The 19339-nt window shown below is 48.5% G+C and overlaps 1 protein-coding gene across 4 annotated transcripts in view; it reads right to left on the reverse strand.

Annotated features, from left to right (window-relative positions):
- kif18a (kinesin family member 18A) overlaps positions 1 to 19339 on the reverse strand; it is a 49716-nt gene that overhangs the window by 14498 nt on the left and 15879 nt on the right. For all 4 annotated transcript variants that reach the window (XM_062525081.1, XM_062525078.1, XM_062525080.1 and 1 more), the window contains exons 7-14: positions 14995 to 15171; positions 13542 to 13616; positions 12058 to 12158; positions 9107 to 9269; positions 8308 to 8472; positions 6957 to 7078; positions 5968 to 6233; positions 3343 to 3414 (exon numbers count right to left, since the gene is read on the reverse strand). In XM_062525081.1, coding sequence (XP_062381065.1) covers positions 3343 to 3414; positions 5968 to 6233; positions 6957 to 7078; positions 8308 to 8472; positions 9107 to 9269; positions 12058 to 12158; positions 13542 to 13616; positions 14995 to 15171 — 1141 coding nt within the window. The remainder of the gene's footprint in view (positions 1 to 3342; positions 3415 to 5967; positions 6234 to 6956; positions 7079 to 8307; positions 8473 to 9106; positions 9270 to 12057; positions 12159 to 13541; positions 13617 to 14994; positions 15172 to 19339) is intronic.

Consider the following 19339-nt stretch of genomic DNA (forward strand, 5'->3'; position numbering starts at 1 on the left):
GGGGGGTCATACGGAGACGAATGGAATGCAAGTGACATCGGAAGTGGAGTGCGCCGTAGCCCGTGCTCGTGCCGGCGCCTATATATATTTTTTGTGATCAACAATTTTTATTGAGCATAAAAAATGTCAGACATCAAAAGAAAACTATATAGAGCAGGGAAAGTGAGCTCATAAGATCCAATAATAATAATAATAATAATGAGAAAAATAATAATAATGAAATGACAATGATAATAATGTGGCAGTACATTTTCTTGTATCCTTTTTAAATCAAAAACATACAGACACTTTTTTTCAGAGAGTTCTTCCACAACAGTGTTCCAAGAGGTAATGGTGTGAGGCTCACTCACACACACACACACACACACACACACACACACACACACAGAGAGGTAATGGTGTGAGGCTTAGCTTCATTCACTCTTGCTGTGGAGCGTTCTAGTAGTGCAATATAGAGTTCTCAACGGGCCTGAAAATTACAACCCGACCCGACCCGGCCCGTGGCTTTCAAAGCCCGAGCCCGATGTAACCCGACACATAAATATGAATTATCTACCCGAACCCGGCCCGCGGCCCGACGCCGGCGGTCGAGTTTTCCCAATGTTATCCTATGGAGACGGACGGTCGTTAAGGGCACAATTATGTGCAGTGGCCAACCTAAGTAGGCTAACCCACGTAAAAACCTAGTGAAACGATATTTTCCACGATAGAAACATGATATAAGTGGGGGAAACTCACTGTTCTTGCTATAAAAAAAAGGCAGAATCATCCACAGAGCATGATATTTCAATAACCGCTTCATACACGCTTCACTATGATGGCAATAAGTTAGCTCATGAAGACGTAGCCTATTGCCCAGCAACAATCTACTGCCATTTTATTTTGCGGTGCAACAGAACAGAACACATGCGGAGTGGCTGCCAGCTCTGTCCTTCCATCTCTCAACACAGCGTCACGTCTGTCCCCGCTCCATGATTGCATGCACGTTTCATGCAGCATGCAGCCAGACTTTCTTTACAGATAGATAGATAGACTTTATTGATCCATAAGGGGAAATTCATGATGATTCGCGGTAAACAACAGCGATGATTAATAAATGTTTTTGTTTTTTTTCAGAACTCTAGTGCAATAGATTTGAAGTCAGAGAGCCACTCAGAGTTCATGGGTAGCAGAGGATTAAACCACTGTTTTAGAATACATGTCGGTTTTTTTGGCAGCTGTCAATCCAGGTGCCGGCGCCTATCTGATGTGTGGCGGGCGCCGGGCATTATTCCTCTCGCTCCTTCTCCTTCTCCGAGGCGAGGCGAGGGCCTCAACGCCCACACAGTCCCGTGCGCAGCGAGCCAGCCCCTGACTGGACGCTGGTTTTCCCCCGAGCCGTGACTCGACCAGGCCTTCATCAGGCCACCTGTTCCAGGGACCCGGACTCGTTACGGCCCATTCAGGAGGCCATAACTCAGGCGCTAACCCCCGCTTCACTTCCTCCCCAAGCGGCTGCAGGACCGTGTGTCCGCGTGTGTGTGTGTCTATCAGAGTGTGTACACGTCTTTGACAGAATGTGTGTGTGTGTGTGTGTGTGTGTGTGTGTGTGTTGTGTGCGTGTGTGTCAATGTCATTGTGAGTCTTTGCTAGAGAGGCTGTGACCTGCGGCTGTGACTTTTTTTTTTTTAACCTTCCTGTCGTATTTAACCAGACGTTTGCCGAGGCCTTTCCACACGTGGGAAAACAAGCCAGCCAGAGAACAGCTGGCAGGCTCGACTCCAGAACCACACAACAGCAGTAGGACCAAACCAGAACCACACAACAGCAGTAGGACCAAACCAGAACCACACAACAGCAGTAGGACCAAACCAGAACCACACAACAGCAGTAGGACCAAACCAGAACCACACAACAGCAGCCTCGACTCCAGAACCACAACAGCAGTAGGACCAAACCAGAACCACATCTGGCAACATTCAGAGGCCCGAGCCGACGACAACAACGACAATAGCATCATCATCAACAACAACAACGAGACTCCAATGGTCTGTCTGCGGAGACGGTCTTCCTCAGCTAGGATAGAGTGGTCACTTATCCCAAGTCAAGCTTGGACGCCTCGAAAGAAACCCATCAATCGTTGCAATAGAATCTGGATCTGTGGCTCTCAGCCCTCGAGCAACAACACCAGCGAGCGTCTCCACGATGGCAACACCAGCGAACATCACCAGCACCCAAACAACGATGGAAGTTTTGTGCCTGCAGAAGCCGTGAGCGCGCCTGATCTGGGCCGTGTGCGTGGGAATGGGGAGGACGGAGCATCGCGGCCGTGAGTGACCGAGCGCCTGCGTCTCCGAGCACTCCTTCCTGCTCTCCCGCGGACATGACAGAAAATCATTGGCGGCGTTTTAAAGGGACACCTTTGGCGGCGGCGGCGGGAGATGGACAGGAATTGGGTGAAAAGATGAAAGGCGCCGGTGAGGCGCGACGCTCCGCTACGCACGCGGAGAGAGACAGAGAGAGAGAGAGAGAGAGAGAGAGAGAGAGAGAGAGAGAGAGAGAGGCCCGAGAGGAGTGATGGGAGCGTGGGACGTGCTGGGCGCCGCTCGGCAGCAAGCGGGTGTGTTAAATGCATCTGTGTGTGATGGACTAGGAGACACGAGGGCAGCAGTGGTGAGAGAGCGAGAGAGAGAGAGAGAGAGAGAGAGAGAGAGAGAGAGAGAGAGACAGGAAAGCCAGTCACAGGCTTTAAGACAGCTCTATCAGCTCCTAATGGTGGTGAAATGGACGACTCCACCCCGTACACACACACACACACACACACACACACACACACACACACACACACACACACACACACACACACACACACACACACACACACACACACACACACACACACACACACACACACACACACACACACACACACACACACACACACACACACACACACACACACACTCTAACCATACTGAGTGATGCCTCTTGGCAAGGGCCATGACAGGACGGATGGATGGAAATCGAAAAGAGAGAGGGAACGGAAGATATAGAGAGAGCCGGCCAGAGAGAGAGAGAGAAAACAGGGAAGAGAGAGTGAGAGAAGAAGAAAGGGGGGGTGATTGAGTGTGCATGTATGTGTATAAGAGAGAGGAGGAGAGAGAGAGAGAATTACTGTGTGTATGTGTATGTCTGAGTGTAATTGAGTGAGTGTGTATATGTGTATGTGTATGTGTATGTGTATGTGTATGTGTATGTGTGTGTGTGAGAGAGTGTGAATGAGTGAGAGTGAGAGTGTGTGTGTGTGTGTGTACAGTATGCATGTATGTATGTATGTATGTATGTATGAGGGAGTGTATTTACCTGGGGCTGGCTGAGTGGCCGTCATTGAGGCTCTGAGGCGCGTGGACACTCGTCGCTGGTGTTTCTCTGCACCTGGGACACAAACACACACACACACCAGTTACCCTCAGCAACATGGAGGGACCACACACACACACACACACATTATGGCCAATGAGGCCCTGATAGTGGTACAGCAATGATTTATGGTCCTTAGTCAGACGACTGGGTCAGAGTCCCCCCCCCGCCCCCAACACACACACACACACACACACACACACACACACAATAACGAGTCATTAAAGAACAGCAGCGGGTGATTCAGCCAATCACAGAGTAGTAAATAATCCCTTTAAAAAATCACTGACACGACAGTGACCTACCACTGCCATGGCTGGGGAGGTGTGTGTGTGTGTGTGTGTGTGCGTGCGTGCGTGCGTGTGTGTGTTTGTGTGACTCATCCCATAAGCACTGCTTCAATCATCACTCGAGGGAGGACAAGGAGGGGGAGGAGAGGTATGTGCATCAACAAACTGCCACCCTCAGATGTACACACACACACACACACACACACACACACACACACACACACACACACACACACTAGCCAAAAGAAAATCATGGCGATCGACAACGGAAAGGGTCTGAAAAGGTCACATTTGAGGAGAACATTTGGGTGAGCATATAGCCATACAAGGGCGCAGGAAGTACTCGGCTGGAATACGCAAAAGCATTTTTGGTTAACATATAGGGCACAATGTAGTGAACACAGCCATAATGTAAACACTACAGTAATTTCCTGCATATAAGCCGCATTGTGTATAAGCCGCAGGGCAGTGTTTTATGCAAGTTAAAAGAAACAAAACTATATTAACACCATATTAACTGCCCCCCTGTATTAACCTCATAGTGGAAGAAATTTTGCAAAATCAATGTATAAGCCGCGGCTAATAGTCGGGAAATTACGGTATGAAGTGAACAAGTGGACATTTCAAACACAGCTACAGTTGCACTGGGGCTACAAATCAATCAAACTTCAAACGTCTCTGTCAAGCAGTCAAGCATGGAGGAAAGTGAGAGGGTCACTTTCCCCCCATCCTGACTGGTAGCCAATGGGAGTGCACTTACTGCAAGGCGTGTACTGACTAGTAGCCAATGGGAGTGCACTTACTGTAGGGCGTGTCCTGACTAGCAGCCAATGGGAGTGCACTTACTGCAGGGGGTGTCCTGACTAGCAGCCAATGGGAGTGCACTTACTGCAGGGGGTGTCCTGGGGCCGGTTGCACCAACATGCTTACGCCCGGTCTTAAGCTGCGCCGGTCTTAACTCAGCGTTCTAAGTCCAACCTGATAGATACGCCAGTTGCACCATCAAGGCTTAGGCCTTCTTTTCGCTAAGACCGGGCGTAAACCTTACGCCTACTCAGTAGTAGGCGTAAGTTCTTAAGACCAACATGTTAGCACTTCTCACAGTCGTTTCTAAAGCGCAAACTACATTGTTATTAATCCCATGCTCGCTTGTTGGCCAGCTAGCACTCGTTTTAGGTTGACACTGCACTATGCCAGCCTGGCAATCATTCAGGGCTTTCGGTATCATTCACGAATTAAAAACCTTTATTAACAGCTTTGTACATTCCTAATAGCATAACCATACACTTGGAAACATTTCAAAGATGCATATTAGCCCGCCCTACAATTACGTTTAGTGCATAAAAATAAACTGTGTAAGCTAACGTTACATTTGTTAGATAATTGCCTGTTACGGCATTCCTAGCACAACGTGGCTGGTTGGCTGACGTTATTCCGTATTCCAATGGGTCTAGCTCTTTACATAACATATGCTAACTTTTTACCTGCATTTTACAGTGCAGATAACGCTTCTACCAGTTAGTGTTGTTCTGCCACAGCCTATTGGTAGCCTTAATCTCTGAAAAGATAATGCTATAATGCGTCTCCTTTGCTTATTCTATATCAAGACATAATGAGAAGGAACTAGGCTACAGTAATTGTTAAGTTATTTATTTAGCGATTTAAATAGGTGCCACTTCCACGCATTAGGCTACATGTCATTTACTTTAACCGCTGTTTCCTCCGAACGGGGGACGTGATTGACAGAGAATCTTTAAAACAGGCAAGTCGTCATTGTTCCGTAGGCATTCACATGGACGCGCATCGCTAAGACCGGGCGTAGTTAAGACCAGGCGTAAATTCTGCTGGTGCAACCGACTTTAGTTGAATTCTAAAGACTGGTCCTAACAAAGACCAACTTAGCAGTTAGGACCAGACTTAGTAAAGGCCAGTTGGTGCAACCGGCCCCTGACTAGCAGCCAATGGGAGTGCACTTACTGCAGGGCGTGTCCTGACTAGCAGCCAATGGGAGGGCACTTACTGCAGGGCGTGTCCTGACTAGCAGCCAATGGGAGTGCACTTACTGCAGGGCGTGTCCTGACTAGCAGCCAATGGGAGGGCACTTACTGCAGGGCGTGTCCTGACTAGCAGCCAATGGGAGTGCACTTACTGCAGGGCGTGTCCTGACTAGCAGCCAATGGGAGGGCACTTACTGCAGGGCGTGTCCTGACTAGCAGCCAATGGGAGGGCACTTACTGCAGGGCGTGTCCTGACTAGCAGCCAATGGGAGGGCACTTACTGCAGGGCGTGTTCTGGTGTGAGATGAGGCGGGAGAAGGCCAGCAGCGGTTGTAGGCACGTGGCTGACGTGGAGGCGGAGTCTGTCGGATGCCCCTCCCCCAGCACGCTCTCCTCCGCCTCCTGGTCCGCCCAGACGACGCCCCTCTCCCTCTGCACCAGGTGCTCCAGCTCGTCACGCTCCGCCGAGTAGGTCTCCATGGCGATGCCCGCTTCCTGGAGGGCCTCGTACTGCTTCCTGTAGGCGTTCAGTAGGGCGGTCACCAGCCTATCGGATGGGAGAGGGAGGGTTACCAGGAAGTAGAGGAAAACCAACACAAGTGCATGTTCAGAGTAGGGCTGCATCATTTGGGGAAAATATCAAATTGCAATTTTTCTGGCAGATATTGCGACTATGATTAGCAATCAATTAATTGATGCAGTTTAATATTCAAAATGCCTCTTTAACTAGGATTGCCCCAAAGAAGAATCAGTTGAGTCGAAACGAGTAGGCGCTAACTTTATCCAATGACATAAAGGATTTTTAATGTTTTCACTCAATCCGTGTGCCGAGACAGTCGCAGTTTGTTTAAATTCTATTTTTGTCCGTTCCCGACGAGCACCTGATTTTTTCTTTAATTAAGTGACCCAACGCAGCACTCTCCTTCTCTCTCTCTTTCTCGCCTCTTTAACTCGTGCCACCACTGATTGGAGAGCCTGGCTGGTGCACAAGTGGCACAGCACCCCAACTGACGATGATGCCCTCAAATCAAAATGCCTGTGCCTCTCACACACACACCCACCAGAAGTGGCATAGTCAAGGCTGTAAACAAATCCATGGTTCCGTGAAAACCAGCTACCGCTAGTGAGAGTGAAGTTCGTCACAAAGCTAGCTTCCGGTGAAAGTTAGATGCTATTGAGTGTGTGTGTGTGTGTGTGTTAATTGTGAATGAGGTTGAGTGTAGTCTACTTGTGTACACGTGAGTGCGTGCATTGGATGAGATTGACGTACTTGTGTGTGTGTTTGCTGTCTTGGTCTTGAATGCCGATCAGCTGGCTTGTGTGCCCCAACTGAGCCTTCAGATCCTCCACCTGCAGCTGTAGCCGCTGGCAACGCAACTCCTGCTGAAGCTCCTGCGCGCGCACACACACACACACACACACACACAGTCACAAACATACAGTCCAACACACACACACACACACACACACACACACACACACACGTGTTACCAATACAGAGACAAACAGTCACACATACAAGGACATACAGTCCAACACACACACACACACACACACACACACGTTACCAATACAGAGACAAACAGTCACACATACAAGGACATACAGTCCAACACACACACACACACACACACACACACACACACACACACACAAGGAGACAGAAGGAAGATCAGTAAGTACTAAGAATCAATCAATGGCCAGGGCCAGCAAGATGGGAGTGTTGCGTCACTTTTGTTTCGGAGTTATTTTTGGGAAGGGCAGGAGTGGGGCGTCTCTATGAATGTGAATTCTGGGTAACCAAGGTGCCTGGACACTCGTCTGACGCAACAAATGAGAGAGAGAGAGAGAGAGAGAAAGAGAGAGATGGAGAGAGAAAGATAATCTGAGAAAGCGAGTGAGAGAGAGACGGAGAGAGAAAGTGAGTGAGAGATGGTGGAGGAGGATGAAACAACAGCGCCTGGAACATTTGACGAAGACATGCGTCACTCTTCTCCACTTCCTAGAAGACAGGCGAGAGAGAGAGAGAGAAGAGAGAGAGAGGGAGAGAGGGAGAGAGAGAGAGAGGTAGACAGACAGACGAGTGGAGTGGTAGGCTGAGGGATGAGTAAAGATCATTGATTTCACCCTCTGTTGGAAGGGGAGTGTGAACACTAATTACAAGAGGAGCAAATGGGAAGGAAAACACACCTGGTCACGACACAACACGCTGTTGTGTGCGTGTGTGTGTGGGTGGGTGGTAGGTAGAAAAAGGGCTCATCAGGATAGATGTTTAAAGGCTTTGCCAGCAATCACCATCTTGCCAACCCTGATCTGGTTTGAACTGGCATAGAACCTCGGGAGGTTCCACAAAACTGGTAGAACATGCTATTAATAGCTCCTCAGCGGGACAACATATTATTAACACTTCTTCAGTGCTAGAACATGCTATTACCGGTTCCCCAGTGCTAGAACATACTATTATCGGTTCCCCAGTAGTAGAACATGCTATTAACAATTCCCCAGTGGTAGAAAATGCTTTTAATGGTTCCAAGTCACCAGGGATGGAACCTATTAATAACTTTGCTGTACTGCTAGGGCATACAGAACCTAGGAACGTTCCAGAAGTGGGGACGCGGTACCTCGGGAACGTGTCCGTCCTGCCCCAGGAGCTTCATGTTGTTCTCCACGCGGTGGAGCCAGCCGTCGTTCTCCAGGAACCGCTGTTCCGCCTCCTCCCGCCGCCGCTCCAGGTGCTGCCGCTGGGCCTGCAGAGCCGCCAGCTTGCGCTCGTACCTGCACGTCACCTACACAGGTGTGTGTGTGTGTGTGTGTGTGTGTGTGTGTGTGTGTGTGTGTGTGTGTGTGTGTGTGTGTGTGTGTGTGTGTGTGTGTGTGAGAGAGAGAGAGAGAGAGAGAGAGAGAGAGAGGGAGGAAAGGGGGAACGTAAGACATCTTTGTATACTTTGTATAAATGCACCTGTGAATGTGTCTCACTCTTCTCGTTTACGTGGCCTTGCATTACTGCATCTTCTTGGCCGTGTCTTCAGGTGTCAGCATGTGTGTGTCTATCCTCTAGTCCTTATATAAGAGTGTGTGTGCAGTCTTGTGTGTCTTGTGTGTATGAATAAGGGTTATGGCTGACCTTTGCCCTCTTTTCTTCTCCCTCTCTCTCTGACCTTGTCCTAAAGTGTGTATGAGTGTGTGTGAGACTGTGAGACTATAGGTGCCTCTCGTTCAGCGTTTATACGTCCTCCCTCGCTCATCACTGATGTACATAAAGAATGATGGGGCGGCAACAATGGGATAGTCTATCCCTTCTTCTATCTTTCTTTATGTAGATCAGTGAGGATCGAGGTCCGAGGAGCGAGGGAGGACGTATAAACGCCGAATGAGAGGCACCCTGTGTGTGTGTGTGTGTGTGTGTGTGTGTGTGTGTACCTTCTTGGCCTTGTCCTCGGGGAAGAGCAGAAGGCTCTGTTGCTGCACGTCCTCTCGGTGGCGCTGTCTCAGGTCGCTGTCTTTGATCTGCCGCTCCATGTCCAGCTGCTCACGGCGCAGCATCACGCGGTTAGCAAACACACACCGCAAAGAGTCGGATATCCTGGGCACACACACGCACACACAAACAATCAATCAATTTGGGTTCCTCAGTGGTATTCAATGAGCAATTCACAGAAATTGAAAGGTCTTCCTGCCACCACTTCACTGGGGCTAACAGGCTAACGGCTCCATAGCAATAAGCTTCAGTAACTATGTAGCGACTGTAGCAGGCTAACGGCGCCATAGCAATAAGAATCAGTAACTATGTAGCGACTCTAGCAGGCTAACGGCTCCATAGCACTAAGCTTCAGTAAAATGCTATGTAGCGACTGTAGCAGGCTAACGGCTCCATAGCACTAAGCTTCAGTAAAATGCTATGTAGCGACTGTAGCAGGCTAACGGCTCCATCGCACTAAGCTTCAGTAAAATGCTATGTAGCGACTGTAGCAGACTAACAGCTCCATAGCACTAAACCAGTAAAATGCTATGTAGCGACTGTAGCAGGCTACCGGCTCCATAGCACTACACTTCAGTAAAATGCTATGTAGCGACTCTAGCAGGCTAACGGCTCCATAACACTAAACTTCAGTAAAATGCTATGTAGCGACTCTAGCAGGCTAACGGCTCCATAACACTAAACTTCAGTAAAATGCTATGTAGCGACTCTAGCAGGCCAACGGCTCCATAGTACTAAGCTTCAGCAAAATGCTATGTAGCGACTCTAGCAGGCCAACGGCTCCATTGCAGTAAGCTTCAGCAACTATGTAGCGACTCTAGCAGGCTAACGGCTCCATAGCAATAAGCTTCAGTCTATGTAGCGACTCTACCAGGCTAACTGCTCCATAGCACTATGCTTCAGTAGCTAAGAGGCGCGCAGTGGTCAATTCCTTGTGGCGGTTCCTGTGGCATATTTCACATCTGGGCCCACAGATAACTGCCCATAGGTGTGTGTGTGTGTGTGTTGATACATTTCACAGATCATATCCCACACGCTGCTATATGGAGTGCAGTAGAGTGCGGATCAAGTCGGATTACGCAAGACACGAGCACGAGTCTAGACCTCACGGGTCACTGTCACTGAACTTGCCAGCTCCTGTTAACTCCTCTCGTGTGCGTGAGTGTACACACGTATCGGAGACAGAAGTCATAGACGAAACGCGCAAGAGCACGCATTTGGGTGGGCGACACGGATGAGTTGCGCTCGCGTACGTTCTGTACGTGTGTGCGTGAGACTGCGTGCGTGTGCGTGACAGCGAGAGCGTGTGAGCACCCAGTGATGGGGGGATGAATCACTGAGAGCAATGCACACAATGTGGATGTGGTCTCTGCGGAGGTATGCAGGAGTGCGTGATTGGTGATGGGTGTGTGTGCAGACGTGACGGAGACGGGTAAGAAAACAGTTGTTAAATACCCTTTTTGTTTACTGTACCACAACTAAACACACACACACACACACACACACACACACACACACACACACACACACACACACACACACACCAAGACCACCCTCAGTGGGTTTCCCACCTTTCCTGCTCATCGTCACAATCTGGAGGAGAGAAGCTGTGCTCGGAAAAAGTGACGGGAAAAAGACAGAAGGGGGAGGAGAGGAAGACATGAAGAGAGGAGTAGAAAGAAGACTAGAGCAGGGGATGAAAAGGAGAGGAGGAGAGAAGAGAGGAGGCAAGAGGACAGAGGGGAAGGGAGGAGATGAGATCAGAAAAAAGAGGAGGGAGGAGATGAGTAGAAAAGAGAGGAGGTGAGGAGAAGGGAGAAGAAAGGAGGAGAGAAAAGGAGAGAGAGGAAAAGAGGATAGGAGTAGTGGTGTGTAGAGGCGAGAAGAAATGACAGGATAGAGGAGGAGGGAGGAGAGGAGAGAAAAGAAGAGAAGAGGAGGTGAGGAGAGGTGAGGAAAGGAGAGGAGAGGAGAGGAGAGGAGAGAAGAGGAGGGGAAAAGAGGAGGAGAGAAAAAAAGAGAGAAAAAGAGGATAGGAATAGAGGTATGTATAGGAGAGAAGAAAGGATAGGAGAGAGGAAGAGGGAGGAGTGGAGTGGAGAGGAGAGAGGAACAGAGCTCCCGATTCTGACGCCCGAATTTGAAAGGACGGACAATCGTGGGTAGTCAACGTCGGGACACTGTAGCAGTCGCGGCTGGAATCGTTATGCGTGTTTGGGTGACAGATTTGACATTAACCAGCCAGCAACTCAATCGATATTTTTGTGCTCATGTCTAACTTTCAATCGTACCAGTGTGTTGGCTTCTTCGTCGTTTGTGGAGTGCTTTGGGTAGCACTCTGTATGTGAAATGTGCTGCCGTAAATTTCTTCAGCTATGAGGTTAATACAGGGGGGCGGTTAATATGGTATTAATGTGGTTGTGTTTCTTTTAACATGTATGAAACACTGTCCTGTGGCTTATACACAGTAAATTACTGTATATATCTATTTGTTTTGTTTTGTTTGTCTGTCTGTCTGTTAACTTCTTTGTGCTCTGTGGTTGAAAAGTGCTTTATAAATAAACTATATTATTATTAGATTTTTGTTAGGCTTAGTCTACTCCATTGCGTCTTCATTGGGTGTGTTCCCAGTTTTCTAAATCTGCAAACTCAACTCCTAATGAGGGAGTGGCACATGACATCACAGCGCCTCGTCAGTCACCTCTACATCACAGGGGTCACTTCACACCACCTCCACCCACTCCAACAGAAGCACAGCAGCGCCCTGACAGGATGCAGGATGCGGCACGCACACACACACACACACGCGCACACGCACACATACACACGCACACACACACGCACACACACGCACGCACGCACACGCGCACACGCGCACACACACGCGCCTTACTTTAGCAGTTCTTCCTTCCGCTGTGCGGAGATGCCACTGGTCTGTGGAGCCTCCTGCTTTCTGCTTTCATACTCTATAAGTTTCTGTTTTAGTTGTTGGATCTACACCAGGAGAGAAGAGAAAGCATTAGAGAAACACACACACACACAACTCAAAGCAATCCACTGGACATCTTCAGTGCAGGAGGCAGCCCATGCATTGGATTCAAATGACATGAAGTGTGTGTGCGTGGCTGCGTGCGTGCGTGCGTGCATGCTTGTTCCCTGGTGTCTGTAGCCTGCATGTTTAGTAAGGTGTGTGTGTGTGTGTGTGTGTGTTCCCTGGCTGCATGTTTAGTTAGGTGTGTGTGTGTGTGTGTGTGTGTGTGTGTTCCCTGGTGGCTGTAGTCTGCATGTTTAGTGAGGTGTGTGTGTGTGTGTGTGTGTGTGTGTGTGTGTGTGTTTTCCCTGGCTGCGGTAGTCTGCATGTTTAGTGAGGCGTGGTGTGTGTGTTGTGTTTAGGCTTGTTTCCTGCACATGAATTATGGGTAAGTGGAGGGAAACCTGTAAGGAGTGGATCTGGGGCATTTCCTGGGAAGAGCGACAGGACGGGACAGAAAACAGCAACACACACACACACACACACACACACACACACACACCACCACCACCACCACCATCGAGCAGGTTGGAGGGATTCAGAGAAACGTGCACACACGTCCTCATTTTGAGCCAGAAACGTTCAGTGTGGCCCTCTGTAAAACAGATATGACCATACATTCTCTAATTCTCCATTCACTGCACTTAGAAAGGAGATGGAAGGTACAGTTCTGAGGGTGAAATTTAGGCTTTTTTTAAGGGCTAATCAAACAGTTCAAAAATAAATAACCAAACAATTTCACATTAATTGTGATTGAAAAAAAAAAAAAAAAAAAGGCTGGTGGCATATACAGTATTTGGGTTTTGACAAACTGATTGCATATTCACTTGTAACTGCTACGCAACTAGGATATCCAATATCCTTAAAAAGTTTGGGCACACGATGAGAGAGAGAGAGAGAGAGGCAGAAGGCTGCAGGTTTCGCAGCTTCTGTCATGTGATGTCAGCCCCTCATAAAACCAGGAAACTAAATGTGCCGACTGTGTTAATGCTTGTATTATATTTTTCAAAATTAATTGTGGCGATTAACGCATTCATTTTGACAGCCCCCAGGTTGTTCTGACCCGGCAAAGCATTCCTCTTCACCTTTACAGTATAATGGTCCACATTTGAACCAGTTTACCCAAAAGCTGGCTAAAACATATAGCATACCTGGGCCTCTAAAGGTTTTACTTTTGTGTGTCTGAAGGAGGTATGTAATGTGTCAAACAGAAGACTGAGAAGAATGTTGAACACTAAGTAAATATGCATACTTGTGCAAGTATGTGTGTGTGTGTGTGCGTGTGTGCTCATGTGAGGGTGGATGTCCGGTGAGTGTGGTGCGGCTGTGTTGGTGGCTCACGTTACCTCGGTACGCTGTTTCTCACATATCACCGCATACTGGCTGATGTGGCTGTCCAAGCTGACCACATTACTCTTCAGCTAATGAGAGAGAGAGAGAGAGAGAGAGAGAGAGAGAGAGAGAGAGAGAGAGAGAGAGAGAGAGAGAGAGAGAGAGAGAGAGAGAGAGAGAGAGAGAGAGAGAGAGAGAGAGAGAGAGAAGGGGGGATTAATTCTGGTTTGGTGGCATTATTTGGAGAGCAGGTCTGACACGGTCATGGCACAACAACAACAACTTCAAAAACAACAAGTAGAAACAGGGGAGGTAAGGGTAAGTGTGTGTGTGTGTGTGTGTGTGTGTGTGTGTGTGTGTTGGACCAGGCTAGACAGGAATGTGTGTGTGTGTGTGTTTGTGTATGGGGTTGCGAGGCGGGTGACAAATTTGAACGAGAAGCGAACGGAACAGACTGAAGTGTGTGGTGTGTGTATATAAATATAACAACCAAAAACATTAATGGCCCATTAGCTGCAAAACTAAACAAAAACAAGGCCTTGGCTGCCTTCTCCCACACAACCACGTCCTTCCGCTGAACCCAGAAACTGTGTGTGTGTGTGTGTGTGTGTGTGTGTGTAAAAGAGAGTGTGTGCACCCATGAACATAAGTGGGAGGGGAAAAAAAACAAAACAAAGCAGAACAGATCTATTTGCAGCTCTTCGGTTCTAAGGCAAGTTCAAGGGAGGGTTCCACCGAAGAACAATACCCCACACCACGTGACGTTCTAAAATAGCAGCACCGAGCACAGGCCGCAGTGGGCAAAGCACACAGTTTACAGACAAGGTCACACTTCCAGAACTGCGCAGACAATAAAGCGCCAGTGTGTGTGTGTGTTTGTGTGTGTGTGTGTGTGTCTCTCTCTTGCTCTCTCTTAATGATTTGACCTCCTTTATGGGCTCACTGCAGTTGCAACCAACATCAGACCCACTGCTTTCCTGGCCATGGCTAGTGTCTGCGCCTGTGTTGCGTAGGTGTGCGTTAGTGTATAGAATTCCACTTCAATGTCAAATGGCTCCAAACAGTATGAATGCATTCTCAGCTGCAAGGATTCTGTCTTTACAATGGTGTTCTACTGGAATCCACTGAAGCAGCATACTTACAGCCACCTTCATTCTTCTCTAGAATCTCTTGTGTGATTACGATCCAAGCCACACAGACAGAATCATGCCGGAATATTCAGCGTATATGGGTGAGTGTATGTGCATGTGTGTGTATATACAGTATGTACTGAAGATTTATATCGCTCTGTGTGTGTGTGTGTGTGTGTGTGTGTGTGTGTATACTTACTGAAGATCTGATCTCTTGGCCTGGTTGGTGTATTTGAGAATGTTAGGTCTGTGTGCGTGCATGTGCGTGTCTGTGTGTGTGTGTGTGTGTGTGTGTGTGTGTGTGTGTGTGTGTGTGTGTGTGTGTGTATATACTTACTGAAGATTTGATCTCCTTGGCCCGGTTGGCATATTTGAGTGTGTTGTGTGTGTCCTCAAAGGACGTGGAGGACGGGCTGACGTTGGCGATCATCACGGTGCGACAGTTCCCTCCGAGCGAGTCCTTCAGCAGACGAGTCAGCTTGCTGTCCCGGTATGGGATGTGTGTTTTCTTACTCTGAAACAAACAATTACAGACACACACACACACACACACACACACACACACACACACACACACTTAAAACAAGGGAAAATTCTGTCCCTGAAGTTATCATTTTTGAAGCCAGTCTATTCAGGATCTATATTCAAAACTGTACACAGCCTGGCCCTGAATGCCAGCACTTAGGCAGCGTGCCTGAGAGCTTCAAGCCTGGCACATCTACCTCAACCACACCCAGAGCAATTTGTGAATGGTAGCTCCACGGGGACAGCATTCAAATTCAGAATACAACTGCCAAGCTCATTAAAGCTACTTGCCCATTGTAAACGAGGGTGAAAACTTGCCAATTATTATTTTCAGGTCTTTTTTTATTATTATTTTTTATTTTACAAGCACTACAGGAGCACCCGTTACCGTGCATGCTGGCATGGAGCTCAAGACAAGGTCTAAAAATAACTCAAGGTTCCAGATGCTCTAGTTGTCCCGGGCCAGGTGTGTGTCCAGACCTTGGTGAGAGCCCGCAAAGCAGTCTGGGAGATCCAACAAAAGCTCAAGGCGCCACAGATACAGATGGCGTGTGTGTGTGTGTGTGTGTGTGTGTGTGTGTGTGTGTGTGTGTGTGTGTGTGTGTGTGTGTGTGTGTGTGTGTGTGTGTGTGTGTGTGTGGCAGTCTATATGGGATATTAAACAACCATTAGGCAGCTACAGTGCTACACTCTGGGGGCATGAACATGGCGGCTCACGTACAGTACATGCCCCCATAGTGTAGCATTGTAGCTGCCATCACGCTCAGTACATGCCCCCATAGTGTAGCACTGTAGCTGCCATCACGTACAGTACATGCCCCCATAGTGTAGCACTGTAGCTGCCATCACGTACAGTACATGCCCCCATAGTGTAGCATTGTAGCTGCCATCACGTACAGTACATGCCCCCATAGTGTAGCACTGTAGCTGCCATCACGTACAGTACATGCCCCCATAGTGTAGCACTGTAGCTGCCATCACGTACAGTACATGCCCCCATAGTGTAGCACTGTAGCTGCCATCACGTACAGTACATGCCCCCATAGTGTAGCACTGTAGCTGCCATCACGCTCAGTACATGCCCCCATAGTGTAGCACTGTAGCTGCCTGGGTGCCTTAAGGCCAGTTCAAACCAAAGATTCGCGACGGTCTGAGACGGTTGCGGAGAGCAGTTGCGGCGGTGTGAATCAAAAGTTGCAAGCAGTTGCAAGCAGTTGCAAGCCGTCGCTAAACATTCAACATGTCAAATCTTAGTTGCAGAGTTTTAGAACGTCGACGAGATTGAGAGAGAGAGAGAGACAGAGAGAGACAGAGAGGGTGAATGAGAGAGAGAGAGAGGGTGATTTAAATAGAGAGCTGGAGGTGTGCTCAGGTGGGCTGCAGGTAAGGCGAGATGACCCAGTGCGGCAGGTTAATGTATGCGGCCCGCGTGAACCCAATACCCACAATGCCACTGTGGCGAGGGGCCCCGCGCTGGGGAAGGCTGCTCGTCTTACCACGCCGGACCATACACACACACACACCGCAGCGACCGCAGCAGCAGATGTGCAGCGCGCGCATACACACACGCACGCACACACACACACACACACACACACACACACACACACACACACACACACACACACACACACTTTATAAACCACAAACACATCATTCTTTTATTTTTTCTCTCTCTCACAGACACACACACACACACATTATATACCACAAACATGATTCTTTTCGCGCACGCACGCACACACACACACAAAGCCTATATCACACACACACACACACACACACAGCAGATGTGTCCATCAGCGGAGACAGCACTCCGTGTGCGCTGAACAGGGCCCCAGGTCAGGCCTGCTGGGACTCCTGCTGAAGAGGAAACACTTCACCTCCAAATGCACCAGCCGCAGGACCAGAGACCAGTCACATTCACAATCAACGCCAGCACGGTGCTTGCCCTTTCCCCAAACAAAAACACCAAACACACTGACACTTTATTTTTCCTACAGATAAGAGGCGCTAGCAACGCTGCCGCGATCTGAAACCCATTATATCCAATGGCTTGCGTAGCGCGAGAACGGTTTGCCGATCTGCTACTCTCGTGCGTGCCACAGGAGGAAGTTCAACCGTGGCGAACTTTGACCGTGGCGCGCTGTAAATCACAATCGGCAATTTTGTCCAGCAGCAAGCACAACACCACATCTTTAGGCCATTAGCATGCAGATAGATAGGAGCTGTGGGCCCTATCTTCATGCCCTTAAAAAGAGAATTCCAGCGATTTTTCACACAGATCGAGGTCAGTGTACTGTCGGAACAAACAAACAAACAAAAACATCTGTTCCACCTAGCTCAAGTTGCTGCAGCCAACTTCAGGGCTAAGAACACCATCCTCAGATGTGTGTGTGCGTGTTGCCAAACATTTGGATTTATTTGCGCCTCTGCAGTTACGCTCACACTACACTATCTAGGCTAGTTAGGGCCCATGCTATACGCTCACGCTACACTATCTAGGCTAGTTAGGCCCCATGCTATACGCTCACGCTACACTATCTAGGCTAGTTAGGCCCCATGTTATACGCTCACGGTACACTATCTCGGCTAGTTAGGCCCCATGCTATACGCTCACGGTACACTATTTTGGCTAGTTAGGCCCCACACTACGTTCCTTTACTTCATCCTATGCTTCTGCAATCCCTGCAGTCCTCAGAACGTACAGATGCCACATGACAAGACACACCATCGGGCTCGTAGAGTCGACCATCCCAAGACCCCACAAAACCGGCAACAGCCCCACCACTTTTGGCCTACCCAGCCAGTGTTTTTCTTACGGCAGATAGATACACAGAGAAACAAACTGCTGCCAGAGAGACTAGTACAACAGAACGCAACAGTGGCAGCAGTTACGCCATGTAGTTACCTCCCAGCGTCGCACCCAGAGGAGCAGTAATGGGAAACAGCTCAGTGGGCTACGGTGGGGGAACGGTGGACCGGCGGGCCCTGAATACGCAGCCTACACACCGGCTCCATCAAATTAGCGCAAACAAACCAAATCTCACGCTGAACATGCAATAAAACCAACCAGGCGAAACTAACAGGGGAACAAAATATGCATTACATTTTTTTGTAAAAAAAAAGAAAAAAAAAAAAGAGAAATTAAAAAACACATGAGAAAGGAGCAAAAAGGCCTTTGGTGACAGATTAAGGCGCTTTATCGGCATTTACGGCAGATTTAACAGCACTTGTTTTGTGTGCGCAATCTGCTGCGGTCACACACTAATGGGATTCCGCCGAAAATTACCCAGCATGCTGTGCTGTGTGAGGCGGCATAGTCTGGATGTAATTCTGACACACACACACACACACATGCCTGCGGAGCTGCTTACCCACGAGGGTTGGAGCCAACGAGACCTCACACAGCCTCTGCTACTTTGTGTGTGTGTGTGTGAGATTTTTTCTCTCCCCACCAGCATTGTGCACGACTCCATGAGAGCAAATAGGTGCCACATCTCCCTGACTTTACAGGCCTGCAGTGGTGTGTGCAGGTTGTGTGAGAGAGTGTATGAGTAGGAGAGTGTGTGTGTCTTAAAGTGTGTGTGTGTGTGTGTGGCTCATACGGCGGCGCACGTGTGGCGAGTGGCCAATTGTGTGGTAGATTTCCAGGCAGAGACAAAGCTGCTGCACTGTAAAAAATAAAAATGTGCTTTATCCAGTTTAAATGATTTTCTGAATCATTACTATGAAAAAATCTAATTACCATACAAGAATAAAGAAAAACATGTTAGATCAACAGTTTGACACACAAATGTTTCCAAACATCCATTTGTGAGTAAACTGAACTTGGAATATTAAGTTCCCAGGCTGTGGTGCCAAATGATTGGCATACACGGGGTTTCCCATAGATATTTGAAGGGGTTCGTTCTCTCGTTGACACAATGCAAACGGTTCTCTTTTATCAGCAAGACTTGCATGGAAGACTTCGTGAAGCACGCTTGAGCTTGGAAATGTAAGTAACTTTTTTTGATATTGTATTCTAGTTATGAAGTGATTTTGAGTAACCTTGTTAGGTTCCATGACATACAACTAGAAAGTGCTTTTTACCGTGAGAAACCACTTCTGCTAGTCAGTCAGTGCTAGCATTTCAAGGACGTTATGGTTGGGCTTTA

Source organism: Sardina pilchardus, chromosome 21 (genome assembly GCF_963854185.1).
Source record: "Sardina pilchardus chromosome 21, fSarPil1.1, whole genome shotgun sequence".
In the NCBI taxonomy this organism is placed as follows: domain Eukaryota; kingdom Metazoa; phylum Chordata; class Actinopteri; order Clupeiformes; family Clupeidae; genus Sardina; species Sardina pilchardus.